Genomic DNA, 21,371 nt, shown 5'->3' on the forward strand with positions numbered 1-21,371 from the left:
TACTCAAAGAACGGGGTTAATATTCAGGATCCCCATGGTGCCTCTCTGTTTAACTCCTCGTCATCCAGTCTACGTTGGGACTACATTTCTCAGTCTCTGCCAAATGCAGGTTTTATAGTTCTTTGACTCTTTCCTGGTGTTGTAGTGAGCAATGCCTATTATGCCCGTGGCCCGTTCAGTTAATTCTGCAAAGAACCGGAGGGCAGTTTGGCAGAGTTTCTCTCAATCTTAAAAGAACAATTCCAAAATGAAATTTATATTGAGATAGTTGTGCATTTGCATGCAGTTGTAAGCGGTAATACAGAGAGGGCTCCTGTGTCTTTGCCCACATTCCCCCAGTGACAGCTTTCTGCAAACCTCTAGTACAGTGGACCTCGGCCACCGACCTCGTTCAGAGTTCTCCAGTTTGGCTTGTAGTCACTTCTGTGTGTGTCTTTAGTTCTGGACAGATCATCGCATGTGTAGGAGCAAACCTCTGACCCGGCCTTCCCCCTCTTAGGAATGTCTCCTCCAGAAATATTTGCAGTTGTACGCACAGCCACTGAGACAAAAATATGGACTGCGGCATTTTTGTGATAGTGAAAGAAATGGTCCCAGTCTGCCTCCATCATAGGGGGATGGTGAGCTAGTTGGGGCCCAATATGGAAAGCTACACAGTAGTGAAGAAAGAAAGGGCCAGCTATATATGCACAGGGAGAGATCTCCAAGATGAAACAAGTGTGAGAGGCATGGGACAAGATGGTAATATAATTACATTTATGGGAAAAATGTAAAGGGATAAGTGTGTGTCCATATGTCTGCACAGAAATACATTTTAAAATGTGAAGGACACTCCTCATGTGGCTGCCACGTGTTTCAGTCGGGGATCCCTCTTTGGCATTAAAAAAAAATAAAAAAAAAACAAAAAAACCTCCACATTCATTTCACAGACAGACTATGCCTGAGACTAACTCAGAGCCTTCCCTCCCTGGGAAGAAAGATGCCCTTGGGACGGCCATCAGCCTGAAGCAGCACCCAGGGATGCAGGGAAACTGGGTCCACCTGAACAAGGACCCGCTGTTTTCGGAAAGGCAAGCCTGTGAAACCTCTCCAGAGTAAAACTTTTTATAATTAACAAAGTAGCAAGTTTCTCCCACACCCCACGGCCCTGCAGCAACCCATTTTCCAATAGCAACCATTAATTATTTATTTAGAAGTTAAAACACAGCGTGGGGAGGAAGGACGAAGCAGGACAGGATTTAGGGAAATCCTTGTGGTCAGAGGGAAGAAAATAGAAGTTCTGTCCAAAGGGGCATTTTTGTAACATATAGACACATTTTCCCATAAGAAACTCCCAGAAAAATTGAAACCACATGTGCAGATGGCCTGGGCGTGCTGTGCATGTTGCTGTGCAAGCAATTCAGCAGGGCTGCAGCAAAACCAGCTCTCTCAGCTCTTGGGTTCTGGGGCTTTCTCAACCACGAGAAGCCCCCAAAGAACAAGCGGATCCCAGCAGAGCAAACAACGTTGCAGCAGGGAGTGGTTTCCTTACCCCCACCCTGTTTGTTCCCTTTGCTCTCCAAAAAGTTACAAACTGGCTTTCCTTCCTGATAAACCAAGGCTTCCTCACTGATTGGTCTCAGTTTGGGAAAGGACGTGACATCAGCAACTTTGCAGACTTGGGGCTGGGGGGCCGTTGTGAGCTTTGGCCAACCTCCAGGCAGCTAGGTGGAGCATGTGTGTGCATGCGTGTGTGTGTGTGTGTGTCTGGGCGCGTGCGTCTGTCTGACCACAGGTAGTGCTCAGATTACCCCGCCTGTTCTGTTCTCTGCTGTTCTCTACCGTCTGACCAGGACGGTGAGGCTCAGCCAGCCCCAGCACTGGAATTCCCAGGAGCAGGGGGAGCATGGAATTTGGACTCTCCTGAGCAACTGAAGTGGAGCACGGAGTTTGCCCGGCCCAGGAGGGCACCATGGACGGTGAACCACGGGGCAGGAACAGCAAGTTCCTGAGGCCAGGGGACCCTCCTGACACCAGGCTCCTTTCAAACCCGTGGATGGGGGGTGAGTCGATGGGCTGCGGAACCCGAGTGCTGGGGTGCTGGGGAGGCTGTCTAACGTGCTTAGGGGAGGAGAGGGCGGGGTGATTGCAGGGGCTCTATCTGGGGTGTGTCCGCAGCTCTATCTATCCTTTACACGGTTGTTCAGAAAGGTGTACACCTCTATCTACAGAGTCCCAGAGACTGTACAAAGTCAATTGTCACAGTTTATTCACCAGTAGAAACGTCAGCTCCAAAGAATTATCCTTTGTGGGCCAGATGTATCATGTATATTACATCGGAGGTATAAAACTTATAAATAGGATATTTTTACTGCCAAGAGATTTATGAAAAGGTCTTAGGTATTTGGCATGTAGGTGGGGCTGGGTTCATAAATGATGTCCAAACATTGAGTCCTGATTGATTCACTTTAAAAGGAGACTTTTTTTTTTTTTTAAACTTTGGAGAAGCATCTTATGGGGATGAATCTCACCTGTCAGGTGGTGGCTTTGCTAACTATAGAGTCTCGTGCCTCTGGGCAACTGTCATTTTTTGTGAGCATTCAGCAGGTGCCTGGTGACTGAAAGGATTCTGAAAAATGGGTCTAAGCATTAGAGGAGTAATGATGACTTTCAGATTCATGTTATTAGCAAGGCTGCCCATAACACTTGTCTATCAGAGGGGCAATGTGCAGCGACTGAGCAGTCGGGTAGGATTTATTACTCTATCATACAGCTGCTGAAAGGGGGAAAAAACCCAGAGGAAATAAAATAACAAAATGCCTTCCCTCCCACTGACTGAGCGGATAAGACTGCCGTGTATCCAATTTTACTTGTAAAAGGAACAGAGCACTCCACGGTAAGTAGGATTTGGATCCGCAAAGGCAGAACTGGACTAATCAGGTTTTTTGAGCACAAACTTGGAGCAGTAGAAAGCAGAGTGGCACCAAAAATTGCTTTTAAAAAATGAATTTGATAAATATATTTTTAAAGCAGCAAATTATATTTCCAAGTTCATTTGGGAAAGAATCAGTAATCTGGATGACTTCCACATGATTATTTTATACCTAAGTATGATGTTTATTTTTATTTCCACTCCAGAGAGGGGTGGCAGCCACTTTTCACTGATTAGGGTTTCTAAAGGTCCTAATCCAACTCCATTTGGGGCAGGATTGGTGGGTGGAGGGGAGCAGGTGCCCATATACTCAAAGGTCTGGTGCTTAGAAAGCGGACACACTGTCTCAAGTACGATGCAGGTAGTCTTAGGGAGTCTGCTGAGGACCAGTTTGGAGAGATGGAACTCAATCATGGAGCTGCAAAAGGCTCGGTGGAGTTAAGCCTTCATGAGGCAGGGAATTGAGAGCCATCGATGGTTCTGGAGTGGAGCTCTGGCAGTAAGGAAGACTGTTAAGTAAATGAATTTGGTGGTTACAGTCAGGATGGATGGTGGGATCAGGGGAAATTCCTGCACTAATCCGCTGGTTCTCCAGGTGTCTCATGCACGGGCATCACCTGGACGGTTTGCTCGCATGCAGATGGCTGGGCCCCACCCCCAGGGCTCCTGATGCCCTAGTAGGCCTGGGTGAAGCCTGGGAGTCTGCATTCCTAATAAGCTCCCAGGTGATGCTGATGGTGCTGTTTGGGGACCAGGCTTGGAGAACCATGCACTCACTATCTAAGCATGGAGCTTACATTTGGCTCGAATTTGGGAAATGACAGAGAAAGGGGAAACGGGTGACAATTTCAAAGGAGAGAGCGTTCAGGGTACGTTGCTTGATTAAATATTGGGACTAAAGGAGGGGAGGCAGCCAAAACTGTAAAGTTTTGAAGGCTAAATTAATGTCAGCCAAGGGGACGAGGTAAGAGAGAAGCTGGGGATGGGAGCTGGCATGGGAGCAAAGTGAGGAAGGGAGGACAGGGCTTCTGCTTTGAACATCAAGCGCACAGCGTGACCATGTGGCCCGGACGCTGGGAAAGCGATAGGTCAGGATGCCGAGACCTCAGAGTGGTCTGCAGGGGCTGTGCTGAAATTCTGGGAAAGGAGAGCTGGTCCCATGGCCCAGAGCTGAGAGCCAGGGATGGAGCCTCGGGGCTAGGCCTGCAGGTGAGCGCGCAGGACCAGTGAGTTACAGAGGCAGGAAGAGATTCGGATGTTGTCATTCCCCAGGAACTAAAGGAAGAAAAGTTTCCAAAGAAGCAGAAGTCACAAGGGCAGATGGCAGGACACCTCTGCTCTCCTCCTTCCTCGTCCCCTGCCTCTGACTGGCCAGGTCCCCCTCACCTTCCGCCCCCCAGCCCGGCCACTGCCACCACGAAGCCCTCCCGGGCTTCTCTGCTGCTCCGTTCCTGAGTGGAGCCCGGCTCCCCCTGCTTGGCACCAGCCCTGCCCCTTGGGCACAACCTCAGTTCTAGCTGAATTGCTCTTGGTTATGCTTCTGCAGTCCTGGCCTTGGTGAGGTGTGGAACGTCAAGTACCCAGAACGCTGTTTCCCAATGACCCAGCCGAGAGACTCAGCTCAGGTGAAGCGTGTCCCCCAGGACAGGACCAGGTCAGGGGTTAACTAGGGCCTAGGTGCTGTTCGTCTGGGGGAACTTGGCTGCCGCCTTTCTGGCTTGCAGGTCTTTCTTGGCCTCCTTCTCTGAAACCAGGGAGGAAAGGATATGCAGAAGAGCCCAGCTCTTCATAGAGACTGGTTTAATGCTTCGGTCCTCTGCCGGGAGCAAAAACCAAACAAACGGACAAAGGAATGTCTTTTTTTTTTTTTTTTTTTTTGCCCTGAAAATACCTTGTTATGAGTTGAATTCTGTCTCCCCACAAGATAGGTTGGAGCCCCAACCCTCAGAACGTGACCTTATTTGGAAATGGGGTCGTTGCAGATGTAATTAGTTAAGATGAGGTCATTCTGGAGTAGGGTGGGCCCTAATTCAATGACTGGCATCCTCATAAGAAGAAGAGGGGAGAGGGGCGCCTGGGTGGCTCAGTCGGTTAAGCGACTGCCTTCGGCTCAGGTCATGATCCTGGAGTCCCGGGATCGAGTCCCGCATCGGGCTCCCTGCTCAGCGGGGAGTCTGCTTCTCCCTCTGACCCTCCCCCCTCTCATGTGCTCTGTCTCATTCTCTCTCTCAAATAAATAAATAAAATCTTTAAAAAAAAAAAAAAGAAGAAGAAGAGGGGAGAAAGACAGGGAGAAGGCCTGTGACAGCAGAAGCCAAGATTGGGGTGACACGTCTAACAAGCCAAAAAACCCAGAGAAGATGGATGGTCACCACCTGAAGCTAGAGGAGGCAAAGAAGGAAGGATTCTTCCTTAGAGCCTCTGGAGAGAGCATGGCCCTGACAACACCTTCCTATCTGACTTCTAGCCTTCAGAACTAGGTGACAATGAATTTCTGTCGTTTCAAGCCGACTTTGTTACGGCGGCTCCAGGAAACCAATGCATACCTACTCGTAGCAACTTAGGAGAATACGCTGAAGGAGAAACGAAACACCACCCATAACCCACTGAGTAGGTCACTACTCCTGCAGGTTTTTGTAGAGAAATTTCTTTCCTCACAAAGTCGAGCCCACCCTGTAGGGAGTGGGCTCACATTTAAGGAGCAGACAGGCACTGACAGGCACGGAAAGGAAGCAAGCCCATGCCCTCATGGTGGCTTTTGAGATATCGGGGTGCCTCGACTTTTCTGGGGAAACCTGCCTGACCAGGCAGAATGGGTGCTGCTGTGAGGTCCCTGTGGAGAAGGCAGCCTGAGAGAGAGACAGACAGACAGAGACCAAGAAAGAAGAGGCTGGGCGATGGGGCTGGAGAAAGAATGACAGTGGACAGGTCTGACTAGCCCAAGAGCTGCCTCAGTGGGCCTTTCTGTTTCCTGTTTCTGTTTCTCTTCCTCCTCTTTTCGTTTGTCCTGAAATCCAGCCAGGGTCCATCATAATTGTGACTCCAGCCCCCAGCTCCTCTGCTGTGTTGGTGCACACCCCTGAGCCTCCCCTTACCGCGTCCCCTAGGCCGAAGGCAGACGCTCCCGCCCTCTTGCGGCCACCCAACCTCCCTTTCTGCCCCTTGACCTTGCAGAACGTTTCCTAGGAGGGAGACAGATTTATGCCACTGCCTCAGAGCTCAGAGCTTCGTTAGTAGCTCTCCCCAGAATGTACCAATTAACGCCTTTAAAATCCCTTCTGAAATAATGGAAAATTAAAAAAAAAATCATTCCAGAATTGCAATAAAAATTAAATGACAGCCTTCCTAATGCGCTGCAGGGTTTGACAGAGACTCGATTTAAGAGAAAGGTAGGTTTTGGGGCGCCTGGGTGGCTCAGTTGTTGGGCGTCTGCCTCCGGCTCAGGTCATGATCCCAGGGTTCTGGGATCGAGCCCCGCATCGGGCTCCCTGCTCGGCGGGAAGCCTGCTTCTCCCTCTCCCACTCCCCCTGCTTGTGTTCCCTCTCTCGCTGTCTCTCTCTCTCTCTCTCTCTGTCAAATAAATAAATAAAATCTTAAAAAAAAACACAACAAATCTAGGGGCGCCTGGGTGGCTCAGTCGTTAAGCGTCTGCCTTCGGCTCAGGTCATGATCCCGGCGTCCTGGGATCGAGCCCCGCATCGGGCTCCCCGCTCTGCAGGAAGCCTGCTTCTCCCTCCCCCACTCCCCCTGCTTGTGTTCCTGCTCTCACTGTCTCTCCCTCTGTCAAATAAATAAAATCTTAAAAAAAAAAAAAAGAGAGTGAAAAGTAGGTTTAATGGCACTAATTGGAGGACTGGTGGAGTGGGCTCGTTAGGAGCGTGGCGTGCCCCATTTTCACCTCGAACCCCGCTGCTGTGTCTGTGGCATTGCCAGCGACCCCACTTGGGCGTCGATTTTCTGGCAGTAAAACCAGTAGACCCTGGCTGAGCGAGGGTTCGGGAAGAATCCTTAACATACACTCCGGGCTGTGTCGTGTACAGATAATGGCCCTTGAGTTTCAAAGATGGTGGTGGGGTCAGTGGAAGAGGGGATGGTGACCTTGAGTCCCCTCTTCATCCAGTCTCCTCCTGGGAGCATTTGCGCCTTCTGGCGGGAATAGGTCCCCTTTCCTGGCCTGCGTGCTCTCTTTGGCGTTAGCAGGAAGGCAGGCAAAGCTGCCATCCATAGCTCAGTGCCTGCCTGGGTGTGGGTTCCGGAAAACCCTGGAGAAACCTCTCCCTGATCTTCCCAGGCAGGACCCACACAAGACGTCCGTCTCCGCCATCTCTTCAGTGTGTTCCAGAGCGAAAGAGTCCCTGTTGCAAATTACGGTGTTTACTAAACCGTGTGTGTGCATGTAGGCGTATAGATACATATCTCCATGCTCTCCATGCTAGAAAAATGTCCCCCTACCCACTGTCACGATTTTAAGTCTTTACATAATCACTCAGTTGTTCAGAGACCTGCTGAGGCTGACGTCCTCGTATAAATGTGAGATGAAGTTTGGCTTTGCCAGGACCCAAGTTTTTCTCCCGGGCAGGAGCGATAGACGCATTATGATAGGCTTACCGAACGCTAGTCTGAAATGACTTTAAATTAGAAAGGGAAGCCTCCTACACTGCTGATGGGAAGATGAAGTGGTACGACCCTTTTGGAAAAGAGTTTGGAAGATCCACAAAAGGCTAAACACTGGGTGCCCGTGTCCTACAGCGCTTCCACACCTAGGTATGAAGCCAAGAGAACTGAAAACAGCCACGCACAGATTTGCGCATGAGTGTTCATAGCAGCGGCATTAATAACAGCCAAGAAGTAACAACAACCCAGGTGTCCATCAACTATGAGCGAATAAATAAAATGCGGTCTATCTATACAGTGGGTGTTACTTGGCCATGGAAAGGGATGAAGTACTGATATGTACTATAACGTGGATGGACCTTGAGACCTGACGCTAGGTGGAAGAAGCCAGTCGCAAAGGACTGCGTACCGTGTGATTCCACTTACATGAAATGTTCACTTTGGCAGATCTATAAAGACAGACAGTAGATCAGTGGCCGCCTGGTGTCGGAGACAGTGAAACTGGGGAGTGACTGCTAATGGACAAGGCGTTTCTTTTGGGGATGATGGAAGTGTCCGAAAATTGACACCGTAGTCGTAACGGTTGCACAACTCTGTGAGAACCAGTGAGTTGTACACTTGAGGTGGGTGAAGGGATGTAGGTTATAAGTCAATCAAGTTGTTAGACAGACAGACAGACAGACAGATGTAGATGGTCAGCCTCCCACCACGTGCACCAGGGCAACACCCTGTGCTTCTTGATGACACAGACTGTGTCTGCTTTGTAAATACCAAAGTTGGTATTTTCTAAATACCAAAGTTGGTAAATTCTAAAGTTGGGGCACCAAACCGTTGCAGGTTGCCTTTTTTATTCCTCTTTTTTTTTTTTTTTTTAGATTTTATTTATTTATTTGACAGAGAGAGAGCGAGCGAGAGCAGGAACACAAGCAGGGGGAGTGGGAGAGGGAGAAGCAGGCTTCCTGCCGAGCAGGGAGCCCGATGCGGGACTCGATCCCAGGACCCTGGGATCATGACCTGAGCCGAAGGCAGACGCTTAACGACTGAGCCACCCAGGCGCCCCCTTTTTTATTCCTCTTAAAGGAGTACGCAATTCTTTATTTACTGTAAATGGAAGGAGTAATGGTTTCAAGACGAAGGAATAGAAAGTAAAGCCCATTTTTGTCTCTAGTTGATAATATAATTGCATCATTTTTATGAAATCTGAACAGAGTTACAATTTAGGAACCAAATTACCTGCCCGGACTGTTTAGGCTGTCAACTCTAATTATCCGAGGTCCCTTTAAGAAAGGGGAATGTGCCAGGTATGTTTCTTACCAGCTGAACACTTGGAAGGAGAAATGGATTAATCATCATGCACATGGTGATCCATTCAGGTACCATTTGCAAATTTCTTTTAAAACGGATTTTCAAAACCTTAATTTTTGGCTCTTCCTTCTCACTCAAGATTTTGTGTGGATTGTATTTTGCATTAGCTCTGAGAGTGCAGAATTAGTTGTCCTTTTAATTCTAACTTGGAGACAGATCTTTCCGTATCTGTAGTCTGGAGGGTAGGCTCCAAGCCCTAGAAACAGCAATATTTTTTTCCTGAGAGAATCAGGAACCTCAGAGAATGCTGCGAGGCCATCAAGTTTCTATTGAGCACAAGGTTTTGGAGGTAGGACAAGCCATTTCACGTAAGGTACTCGTAGTGACCCCAGAAGGAAAGCATTGGATGGACTGCATGTCGGTAGGCTTGTTCAGCTTCCTCTTACCTATAAATGCTTCATGAATCCATCTGGAAGGATAGTAATTTGCTCCCTGGGACAGATTATCCAGGGCCTTGATAGCTCCAGATAGCAAGGCAGACCTCAGCCAACGCGTGTTAAGTACAAAATGTCCTAGCCTCCTCCTTTCTGGCTTTTTCGGTTGGTAAGGCGGTAGTAACTGCCCTCGTTGCCCAGGTCTCCGTAGGTTTTAGGAGACACACCGGTTCCTTTAGGAGGCGTGACTGCTATCAGACCATTCTGCCTTGTCACATTCTGACTTCCTGTGTTTGTTCTGGAAATCAGACACAGCTTGAGAAGAGGAAAATCAGGTCTCTGCTTCATTCGGGTTACCTCCACGTTCAATTAGAGAGAGGAAACCATTTAATATGTTGGGATAGGGTTTACAGGCTTCCTTCCGAAGAATGTGTATTCTTCCTATATGGTTGTAGAATACATTTGCTGTTTGAAATAGCAGTGATGGTGGGGTATAATCAAGACTCTGCTTAATGGTAGGGCAGGGTAATGATAGTAGCTAATAGGTATTGAGCTGTGGGTAAGTTTATTGCTGTCCTCACATGACAGGGAAGGAAACTGAGGCTCAGAGCCTGTCCAGGGACCCACAGCTCAGAAGCAGCCAAGCGGGTCTGAATTCAGAGCTCTCTCAACCACACTGGCGTGCTTCCTTTTGGGGTAGATAATGTCCCCGTTACAAGGTTAGACTGAACTCTACTTTGTGCTTGATATTGGGACAGAAGATAGTCCATAAATAGATATGGTTCTGTTTAGATCTGATTTCAAACCTAATGGTGTATGTAATGATGTGATTACTACTATTAGTATATGGCGCTGTTTGCCGAGATACCAAGTTCGGATTTCATGCAGGAAGCTCGACTGGCCACCACAGCTTAACACGCTAATGCTGGTAATTAGTGAAGCTCTCACTTAACGAAATGGACCCTTTGCCTTTGAAACCAGTATGTAAATGGAAGTCCAGTGGTCAGTCATCCCAATCTACCTCTTTTGTCCTCAGTTTGGAGACTGGCTGGAGTTCGTTCTTTAGCTATCTCGACATTTCACATAAAATGTGTACTGGGAGCATCAGTAGAAGGGGGAAATGCTGAAGGGCTCATGGGAGTCTTGGCTGATTGACTCCAATGTCTCCATCCAGGAAGACCCCTTGGGCTCTTATTGATGGGCGAGGATGCGCCTCGGGTCTATAGCGCGTTAGCAGGATATAACCTGTTCCTCTCTTTCCATGCAGATGTTGTGTCTGATTGGTCTCCTGTGCATGAAGCTGCCATCCATGGACGTCTGCTCTCTCTGAGGAACCTCATCAGCCAGGTATGTGGCTTTTGGAAAAAAAAAAAAAGACATATTAAGAATATCCTATTGCGGGGCGCCTGGGTGGCTCAGTTGGTTAAGCGACTGCCTTCGGCTCGGGTCATGGTCCTGGAGTCCCGGGATCGAGTCCCACATCGGGCTCCCTGCTCGGCGGGGAGCCTGCTTCTCCCTCTGACCCTCCCCCCTCTCGTGTGCTCTCTGTCTCTCTCATTCTCTCTGTCTCAAATAAATAAATAAAATCTTTAAAAAAAAAAAAAAAGAATATCCTATTGCTCACCACGCTGAGAAAAAAATCAGTCTGATTTATTAAGATAGAAATTTCCTCTTTGGCAAAATGAGGTGAATCCCGACCCCTTTAATCATTTCTTTATCTGGAGGCTGGCGTAAATACTAGAATTTAGTATAATTCTATGCACATAATAGGTACTATTATACCTATTGGGTGAATAACAGGCAGATTAGTGCATTCAAAGTTGCTTTCACTTTACTCCATAGACTGTGTTCTTGAAAATTATCACGTGAAACAGTTTTTCTCAACTGGGGCAATTTTGCCTCTTAGGGGACATTTGACAATGTCTGCAGACATTTTTGGTTGTCACAGCTGGGAGTGGGGGTCGGTGGGGAGTGCTACTGGCATTGAGTGGATAGAGACTGAGGATGTCACTAAACATCCTCCGTTGCGCAGGACAGCCCTCTACCTCAGGAAACTATCCAGCCCCAAATGCCAGTAGCTCGGGGGTTGAAAACCCCTGGTATAAAAGAAATGCTTGAAAATGTCTTTTTAAATATGTAATCTTACCATTTCAAAGACCTTTTCAGTCTTACGGAACCTCTAGCTGATAGTGGCTCTGCCCAGTTTGATACCAGTTTCTCCGCTCCACAGGTGTAATTTCAAGTACACGTTAATTTGAGTTTTGCTGGTTTGAAATTATTGGGAACTTAGGCAAAGATACTTGTAAAAACAGTTGAAATCATCATTCAAAATTCTAATAAAAGTTTTTGTTCAGAATGTTCTGTTTTCTGAAAAGACTATAGATCTTTTCAGGTGGGAGCTCTTGGCCCTTTCTGTACCCTGGACCCTTTGGCAGTCTGGCAAAGTCCGTGGACCCCTTCTTGGCCTAATGTTTTAAATGCATGAAACCCAATACTGAGAAGACCTATCAAATTAGCGAAAGAACAAATGAACTGCATTAAATGAGATCTAGTGGCGATTCCAGTAACTACCATATTTTCTAAGTAGGTGGAGTGGGTATTTTGAGATAGTTTAGATGTCTACAACAATCGTAATGCAATAAAAGTGTCTGTGATTGCTCTCAGTGACAGTCGTATGTACTTCTATTACCACTGTGGTTTGTTGTCTGGATTCCTAATGGAAGGACATCAGACATTTTAGGTAGTTGCCAGTGAAAATAAATGTTTTAAATTAAAAAAAAAATTCCAATTTCATGGATCTATCTAGACTAAGAAATCCTCCTGTAAGATAACAATTTCTAAAGAAGAACTTCAGACTACCCTAAGCCACTATCTTAAGCTGCTTATGCTAGCAGCAGCCTATTATAAACAGAAATCTAGATAGTAACACATAACTCTAGCTAAAAGCAGTTAAGCTGCTTCTCAGATAAAATGAAACATTTACCTTATTTTGGTAGGATGAAAAATGATCACTGTAGCTTTTATATATCACTTATTAAATTGGACCAATACTCATTTATAATCAGTATTTATATGTTTACTGCGCATCAGATGGAACCATATCTTTATCTAAGCTCTATCACATTTTTTGAGCAACCTATCTTCTTGGAACCTCAGTTTCTGCCTTCATAAAATGAGCATTCCAATAACGACCTGTATCAGTCAGATCTTGCTGGGCAACAAACCACCCCGGATGGAGGGGCATAATACAATAAACACTTATTTCTGGCCAACGAGTCCTTGGGTCAGCCAGCCTAGGCTGGGCTTGGCTGCAAGCTGTGGGTTGGGGGCGGCTCTCCTGCATGTCTCCCATCCCTCTTTGAGCCGTCTACCTGAGGAATTTCGTCCTCAGGGCAAAAGGCTAGAGCACAGCAGGGCAAGCCCAGCAGGGCAAGCCCAGCCGGGCAGAGTACTTCCGGTCTGTTCATGTCACATCTACCAACAGACCGTTGGCCAAAGCAAGTCGGAGGACCAAGTCTGAAGTCAAGGATGAAGGAAGTACATTTTATTAACTGTGAGGTGATGGCAAGGGTGTGAATGTATTACACTGCTATGGGAGAGTAAAGAATTAAGACCAAAAATTTAGTCTATTAGGTTACCTTATGTGGGTCTGCGAGGATTAACTGAGGTGGCGTCGTGTAAATTACCTATTCCCGTTATCGTCATCACACATGGTATTTATTTTCTGATTATGATCTAGTAAGACTTCGGCTAATCAAAGAATAATGACAAACACAGTTGCTAAACCAAACATATTTTAGGAAGGGAAATAAGACCAACATTCAAATGTCTATAAAACAAAGAGAAAAGAGAAAAAAAAGAAGAAAGAAATTCTCGTTTGGCCCAAGAAGGGAGAAACTGAATCCATAACTGTTCTTCACCATGGCTTCACATTAAAATATCTGGGATGTTTTAAAAAAAAACAACAATGCCTCGGCCTCACTCCATATATTCTGATTTAAACTAGGGCAGTCTTCATGCATTAGTAGTTTTTTTTGTCAGATTTTATTTATTTATTTGAGAGAGAGAGAGGGAGAGAGAGGAGGGGGGGGCAGGGGCAGAGGGAAAGGGAAAGGAAGAGAGAATCTCAAGCAGATTCCCTGCTGAGTCCGACTTGGGGCTCGATTCTGTGACCCTGAGACCATGACCTGAGCCAAAATCAAGAGCCAGATGCTTAACCGACTGAGCCACCCAGGTGCCCCCCCCCGCTTTGGTAGTTTTTTAAAAGCTCCTGTAGAACCACTATGTTCAAGGATTTTTTTTTCTTTCTTTTTTTTAATTAGCATAATGTATTATTTGTTTCAGGGGTACAGGTCTGTGATTCATCAGTCTTACACAATTCACAGTGTTCACCATAGCACATACCCTCCCCAGTGTCCATCACCCAGCGACCCCATCCCTCCCACCCCCCTCCACTCCAGCAAACCTCAGTTTGTTTCCTGAGATTAAGAGTCTCTTATGGTTTGTCTCCCCTTCCGGTTTCGTTGTTCAAGGATTTTTTTTTTAATAAAAGAGACCATTATGATAGTGTAGGAGAGAGAGAAAGGCAATTGGACGTGAAAGAAATAGTAGGAGGAAAGAAACAAAAAGACCAATAAGTTGGATTTCATTAAAATTAAGCACTTCTTCATCAAAAGGCAATATTTAAAAAGCAAGGAGGCAAGCCACAGATGAGAAAATATTTGCTATGTATATATGTACATCCATCCATCCGTCCAATGAAGGGCCTGTATTCCTTGTCTGAAATTAATACAAAAAAAGGCAACCCGACAGAAAAATGAGCGAGAGACTTGGACTGGCACTTCGTAAATATTCAGTAAATGTATCCCACTATGCTGATTAGTAATTGGGGTAATTCAGATTTCACGTAGGAGATGGTACTACCAGCTCTACCCAGCGGAAGGGGTAAATGTGAAAAGACCGATGATACCAAGCTTTTTACCTGTGTAGTGATAACATGTATATTTTCTTTATGATAATTCACTGAGATTGACACTTAGGCTGTATGGACTTTATTGCACTTCAATAAAAATTTATTTTAAAAAACAGTAGTGGTTTGTTAGGTCAGCAGAAAGCAATCATGGTACCATGGGACCTTAATTTGGTGGTTCTCCATCTGGACTGCACATTAGAATCGCCTTGAGATGTCTGAGATAAGGTGGGGCTCTTAGAAATCCTGATACCTGACTTCAACCTCCTTTGATTATATGGCAAATGCTCTGAGATGCAGCCTGGGTATCAGGAGTTTGAAAGCTCCCCAGGTGATTCCAAGGCACAGCCGAGACCGAGAACCTTAGCAATAAGGTCTGGCTGCAAGCAAGTGGTGGAGACTGGCTGTTCAGTTCCTTGAATAAAACTCCTTATGCTGCCCCCTGCAATCCTCAAAGGGCTAAGTCACTACCGAGTGGAAACGAGGAATGATCCCGGTGTTCTGAAACATCACATCTTTCAGATGTGGCAGCTAATGGAAGGCTAAGTGGTAAAGAATAAGAAGAAATCTCAGATCATGACTGCCTGCAAGTTACAGCGTGCTAAGCATACATCATTTCTTAGTCCTCGTAACAACCTTATAGGGTAGGTATAATTGTCCCCATTTTACAAAAGAGGAAACTGAGGCTTAGGGAGATAAGTAACTGGCTCAAGGTGACACTGCTTGTTAGGTGATGGTGCCAGCATTTGAACTTGGGAATCACGCTGCTTACCCCCGCTCTGAGGTCTCCATCCTAGGTATGAGACAAGATAGTGGGGCCATTCAGAGAATTCGGGCTGGCGAGACAAGGAACCCTTTTCAGGGAGAGTTTGGTTGTTGGCAGAGGCTCAGTTTATGTTGTTAGTTGGGTCTCTAGGTGGTTATGTCTTAGCAGGAAATTAGAAACATGTACCAGGGGCAGAGATTTAGTTTTGAAAGCCCTATACAATATGTAGAGAGTATTGAGAGAAAAAAGAAAGGATCTGAGGGCAAATCCTTGAAATGCCTGCATTTAGGAGGTGTGAGGAGGAAAAGGACACAGTTAGTGAGAGAGACAGAAAAGGACAGTAGGAGGTCAGAGATCGAGCTTTTTTCAGGGAGAACTTGGTTTTCGAAGCCAGAGGAGACGTTTCACGAGGTTGGGATGAATACATAGCAAATCCAGAGGTGGAAGGAGGCAGAGGACAGGGCAATATATATTGGATTAAATAAGTAGGAAGTCTCTGGTGATCTTTAAAAGCAGTTTCAGCAGGATTGTGCTGGTAGATGAGAGAAGGGCTAGAAGTAGAGACAATGGGGACAGACTATTTTTGAATAAAGGGGAGGGAAGCAAAGGGGAGAAGAGCCTTCGATGGAAGTTTGGTAGAGGGTCAGGAATGAAGATGGGAAGACTTCAAAAGGCAAAAGGAAAGTGTGCCTGAGGAGGAGAGAGCTGGGGAATGCATGTGAGAAGGTGGCTGAAGGCAAGTCATGAGGTGGCAGAGGGACCGGGTGAGGTCGCGGGCTGTTGGGGTGAGCTCAGATGTTTCTTTCTCAAAGAAAGGAGCAATGGAAGAACAGAAGCCTGGAGACATGCAGAGAGATTTTAGGGGTGGGGAGAGGGGAATGTAAGAAGTCCTCTTATGGGTTTGATGAACGTGAGGGAGACAGCTGCTCGTGACCTTCTGCCCTGCGTGTAGAGAATGATGTGTCAGGTGTGTACAGGACAAAGGAAAAAGCCGAACCTTCCTGTAGTCTTCAGGTTGGTTCAGGCAGGGGGGTGGGCGGGGGACATGTGGTTTGAGGCTGGAACAGAAAGCTGCCAGGTACCGAGCACTGTGTCACTGTGGGTGCCCAACCCCCAGGCCCCGTCAAAAAGAGCATCTGATGATAGGCTGAGATGAGGGACAGTTGATTACAGAAAGGGTTAAAGATAAGCCATTTAATCCATGTTTTAAAAACCTGAGAACCCACTGGGGACCGGACTCTGTGTGAAGTAATGGGTTAAAAATCACCTGATGATATTCTAGGATTCAGATTTGTTGATAGTTCCGACCAGTTGCCACCATTCATTTAAAGTAGGGCCGTAGCTCAGTGAGGGACTATATGGGCAGTCCTACATTTGCAAAGTGAACCTGAAGGTAAAGGACCCTCTTTGTCATGTGCTTACATAATGTGTGGTGAAAACTTTTTGTATTGTGACTCATTTCTTTTTTGCATTTTCATTTACCTGGGTTTATGTAGAAGTACCCAAATGATTGCTTAGAAATGGCAATGGTCTTAAAAAAAAAAAAGAAAGAAAGAAAGAAAAGAAATGGCATTGGTAACCGGAGGAGTACATTGGTAATAACAGAACACCTAATACGTAATTCCTTTAAAGGGCAAGTCTTCTTTCATCTCATGATCTGTTGCCCCGGGGAGTTACGAATTTCTTGTGTTTTCTAGCAGTGTGAGTGGAAGAGATTGGACAAATATAGAGCATTGAGGGGGGGCAAAGAAGGATCTGAGAACAAATCTTTGAGGAGATGTCTCCAATTAAATAATAAAATAAAATAGATGCCACGCTCAAGTCCACGCGCAGCACTTGTGAAGGGATCAATGCAATTTTGAGTCGGTGGTCAGTAAGCATTTATTCAGTGCTCACTGGGTACAGAGGGGATGCAAGGTTACAAAGGAGGGGAAGATGTCGTCCCTTCCCTCCCTGTGAACAGCAGGGCCGGGGGGGCAAACTACTGTAAGGGATGTTGGAATTTCTCATTTACGAGAATAATTTACAGGTTATTTCGAGTCTCCCAGAACCCCTACCCAGGTCCACCCAAAGAAAGGCTCTGGATTCAGGATCCTGTTGACTCAGGCGTATGTCTGTGAGGTCACCCATCAGAGAATAAAAGCCGACAGGACAGGATGATCAGGAGGCTGACTGACTCTTAAATGTCACACAAGTGGAAGAATGTTTGTTAGGAATGATGATGTGGGAGGCAATTCAGTGGAATGATTTTAGGCAAATTTTAACTATTAGGGGAAGAAAAGGTACAATGTATTACCAAGTCATTAGTTAAACTAACCATGTTCTTAACTAATGTGTCCCAAGAAAAACAACTTTTATTGTACCCAGTTTCCTCCTGTTAAGGATAATGTATTCCATGATCAGGACATCTGTGGAGCCTCTCCTGGAGTTCTTTTGATATTTTGCTTGGTTTGGGCTCATAATCCATCTCCTGGAGAGCATATTTTCCCAGAGGTTGATGAACCCCAGGGCCTTCTGACAACTCTCTTGGCTCTTCGGACCTCGAGTACCTAGAGTGAGAATGTAATCGCCCCTCAGCCTTAGGACTTTCTGCCTCTGTCTGTCTGTGGAGGTTCACCTCATGCTTTGGCCCTGCGTTAGTCATCTCGTGCTGTGTAACAAATTACCCCCAAACTCAGCAGCTTCATGTAATAGACCTGTTTTAGCTCACAGTGTCTGTGGGTCAGGAATCTAGACACAATTTACCTGGGTCAGGGACTCGTATGAGTCTGCAGTCAAGGTGAGGGTCAGAGACGGAGACATCTGAAGGCTCGACTGGAGGTGGACCTGAGTGCTAACTCACTTACGTGGCCATTGGCAAGGTTCGGTTCCTCCCGGGTTGTTGGACTGAGGGCCTGAGCTCCTGGGTGGCTGTTGGCTGGAGACTGCTCTCCGATCCTTGTCGTGGACCTCATCGAGACAAAAAGCCAGCAAGTGAGAGGACAAGAGAGAGGGAGAACAAGATAAAAGTCGGTCTAGAATGTGTATCCCCAAGAGTCAGATTGCTGGGTCACAGGGATGCATCTCGTCAACTCTAGTAAGAGGCTGTCCAACTGTTTTCCTGAGTGGCTGTGGCATATTATTCTTTCACCAGCTGCACAAAAGTTCCTTTTTTGTTTGTTTGACATCATTAGCAACACCTTAGCATACTGTCAGACTGGGAGCATTGTCATAGGGCTGGATGTGTGGCTGGAACGCCACCCTGTGGAGCTGTGGCTTTGCACCCCTTACTCTGCCCACTTCCTCTCCTGCAGGGGTGGCCTGTGAACCTCATCACCGCAGATCGTGTGTCCCCACTCCACGAGGCCTGTCTCGGAGGTCATCCCTCTTGTGCAAACATTTTATTAAAGCATGGAGCTCAGGTAGGTGTGACTCAAATAATGTCTTAGAAACCATGACAAATGCCCATTTCCATCCCTTTTGAATAATTTCTGGCTTTTTTGACCAGCCTGACTTGAAGGTGGAAGAGGGGTGTTTTTCAAAAGTATTACATCTATCAAGCTGCTTTGCCTTAGCGATAGATGAAGTACTGAATTTTTAGCTAGGGAGTAATGGTTTGAGTCTGCATCATTTTCTTTAACAGTCACTACTAATAAATAGCTGTTGGATTTCTGCCTTTGTTCCCATGGCTGGAAGGTAATGAAATATTATAGGAAATATAGAACGTTTGGCCCCATAAGACCTGAATAATGGTCCCAAACCGTGTCTACCATTTGGTAATATCGGAAACTTGGATAAGTTATTTAGGTTCTGAACTTTAGAGTCCATAGCTGAGAAGAGGGGGAAAATAACAATGAAGCTGTGTGCCCCGGAGAGAGGAAAGAGCTTTGTGGCATGTACAGCATCTCCGCCCCAGTGGGCGATTACCAAACACTGTGTCTACCCGTTATATTTGGCCATGTAATAAGCCACCGCAACTTAATGACCTAAGACAAGAGCCATTTATTTATCTCACAGTTCCTTGTGCTGGCCAGATAGTTCTTCAGGTCTGGCCTGGGTTGGCTGACCTCAGCTAGGCTAACTTAGGCATTCCAGGTTAGCTGACAGGTTGGCTGGGGCAGACTGCTTCGTGATGACCCTGCTGGGGTGGCTGGGGAGACAGGAAACCTCTGTGTGGTCTCTCTCTCATCCTTTCCCAGGTGGCCTGGCCTGCTTCCCCTGGTAGCAGGGATGCCAAGAGCATCAAAAGAAGGCAAGCTCTCGGCTTGCCTCCCATTTGCTCTTGTCACATTGGGCAAAGCAAGTCCCGTGGGTGAGCCCAGATTCAAGGATTGGAAAAGAAGTCTCCATCTTGTGATGGCAGGAATTGCAACGCTGCGTCGCAAAGCGATATGCATACTCTGCAGAGAATCTGTGGTCGTTTTTGCAAACTGCCACCAAATGACAAGCGTGAATACTAAGGTGGTTGCTAGGAGCACACAGAAGTGTTGCTGGCCTTTTCTGATGGGGCGAGAGAGGAAATCTGAAGAGGCCTCCTGGGGGAATGATGTCTAAGCCAAAACGCGAAGGACCTGTTGGAATCCGCCCGCTGAGTCGTGGGTTGGGGCGAGTTATGGGCTTCCCACCCACTGGGAAGAGCAAATGCAAAGACGTGGAAGTGGAAGTGAACAATTTTTTTTTTTTTAAACTTCAAATCACTCCTTATGGCCGCAGAGCAGAGTGGGTGGGAGGGGCCAGAACACAAACAGCCTCGTTGTCCCTGCCAAGAAAATGGGCTTTGTCCTGAGAGCAGTAGTAGAGAGCCGTAGGTGAGCGCATCATCGGGTTTATACTGGGGTTAGGAAAACTTACTGCACTCGTGGACACAGGGCTAGGACAGTGGAGAGGCTGAGAGACACCTAAGGTGCCAGTTGTAGGAAGCGTCTCCCTCTGAGGGTTGTTGAGCACTCGCGTGCTCCTGGGAGGGAGTGTCCCCTTAAACTTGGCACCCTGGACATCTTTTGTGCCTCACTAGTCCTCCCCTTCCTTGGAAATGGCTTGTGAGAATGATTTCATCGTCTTCATAATATCTTTGCTTAATAATGTAGAAAATTTGCGTTTGGCTTTGCTCTTCCCTATTTGATTGTAGCCCAAACACTGCGAAGTCAGATGTGAACTTGTAAGCTTTGGTCGGATTTCCAACGTTAGAAAAGATGGCCCCAAAGACTCTAGTTTGATGGCCCTGTAGGACATTAACCAGTCTTGTATCTATTAGCAGATTTATTTCAGCATTTAATTGACTGAAGATATAAATTCTCCCTTGAGAAAATCTTCGGCACATATTCACCCTCTATTTCTGTGAAAGTCCTGTTTTAAATTTTTTAAAAATAATACAGTAACATCTCTAAAAGGTTACTCTCACTGCTGGAAAGGATACTGGATTGGGGTGGGACGGGTCTAGAATGGAATGTTTAAAGCAGGGATATTAGTTTGTAAGCTATATAGGATTATCCTGACTAGTTTCAAAGTTCATGTTCCTGGGGGCAGGGAAGTGATAGAATATTCGGTAACATGTTCTCAGTGCTTTACCTCATTGAGTTTTTCACAGCCTTGTGGAATTTGGCATTTTTGTCCTCATTTTATAGCTGTGGAACTGAAGGCTCAGAGAAGTTAGATAGCAGCTTAAAGTAGTGGAGCCTAGATTTGAACCCGGGACAGCCCACTGCCTGCTTTCAGCCTGGAGCTTTTCTTTCCAGGTGAATGGTGTCACTACTGATTGGCACACCCCGTTGTTTAATGCGTGTATCAGCGGCAGCCAGGACTGTGTGAATTTGCTTCTGCAACATGGGGCCAGCCCCCACCCGGCGAGTGATCTGGCGTCCCCCATCCATGAAGCAGCTAAGAGAGGTAAATCTGTTGAGAATTTACGTTTTCCACCCCTCCTTCAACAGACATCTTACTGTTGTGAGAGGAAGGGTGTCTTTAGGGGATCTTTTCTCAGTGTGGGGCCCTGGGACCAGAAACATCAGCCTGGCCTGGCAGGCGATTGCAGATTCTTGGCCCCCACGCCAAACCCATTGACTCAGCAACTCTGGGGTGGGGCCCAGGCATCTGTGTTTTGTTTAGCAAGCATCCAGGTGATTCTGATGCACAAAAAGTTTGGGAACAACCTTTTCAGAGCATCTGGAATGTTGTTCACAGCTGTGGTTCTGGAACAGGGTCTGGCACATGGTAGACTATCCATCAAGATGTGTGGAATACATTGTTGAACCCATGACCCCAGAAAAATCAAATTATTTATTTTTTTAAATAATTTTTAAAAAAGATTTTACTTACTTGTTTGACAGAGACAGCGAGAGAGGGAACAACCAAGCAGGGGGAGGGGGAGAGGGAGAGGGAGAAGCAGGCCTGAC

The 21,371-nt window shown here is 46.6% G+C and overlaps 1 protein-coding gene across 2 annotated transcripts in view; it reads left to right on the forward strand.

The window, feature by feature from the left end:
• The first annotated feature begins 1,540 nt into the window (after positions 1-1,540).
• Positions 1,541-21,371, forward strand: part of ASB9 (ankyrin repeat and SOCS box containing 9) — a 26,996-nt gene continuing 7,165 nt past the window's right edge. The window contains exons 1-4 of one of the 2 annotated variants that reach the window (XM_031034843.2): positions 1,541-2,042; positions 10,533-10,612; positions 18,294-18,401; positions 20,715-20,865. In XM_031034843.2, the coding sequence (XP_030890703.1) occupies positions 1,952-2,042; positions 10,533-10,612; positions 18,294-18,401; positions 20,715-20,865 (430 nt within the window). In that variant the 5' untranslated portion in view covers positions 1,541-1,951. The remainder of the gene's footprint in view (positions 2,043-10,532; positions 10,613-18,293; positions 18,402-20,714; positions 20,866-21,371) is intronic. The other variant, XM_081809142.1, reaches the window with a different exon arrangement.

The sequence above is a fragment of the Leptonychotes weddellii genome, chromosome X (genome assembly GCF_054177405.1).
Source record: "Leptonychotes weddellii isolate Sample4059 chromosome X, ASM5417740v2, whole genome shotgun sequence".
In the NCBI taxonomy this organism is placed as follows: Eukaryota; Metazoa; Chordata; class Mammalia; order Carnivora; family Phocidae; genus Leptonychotes; species Leptonychotes weddellii.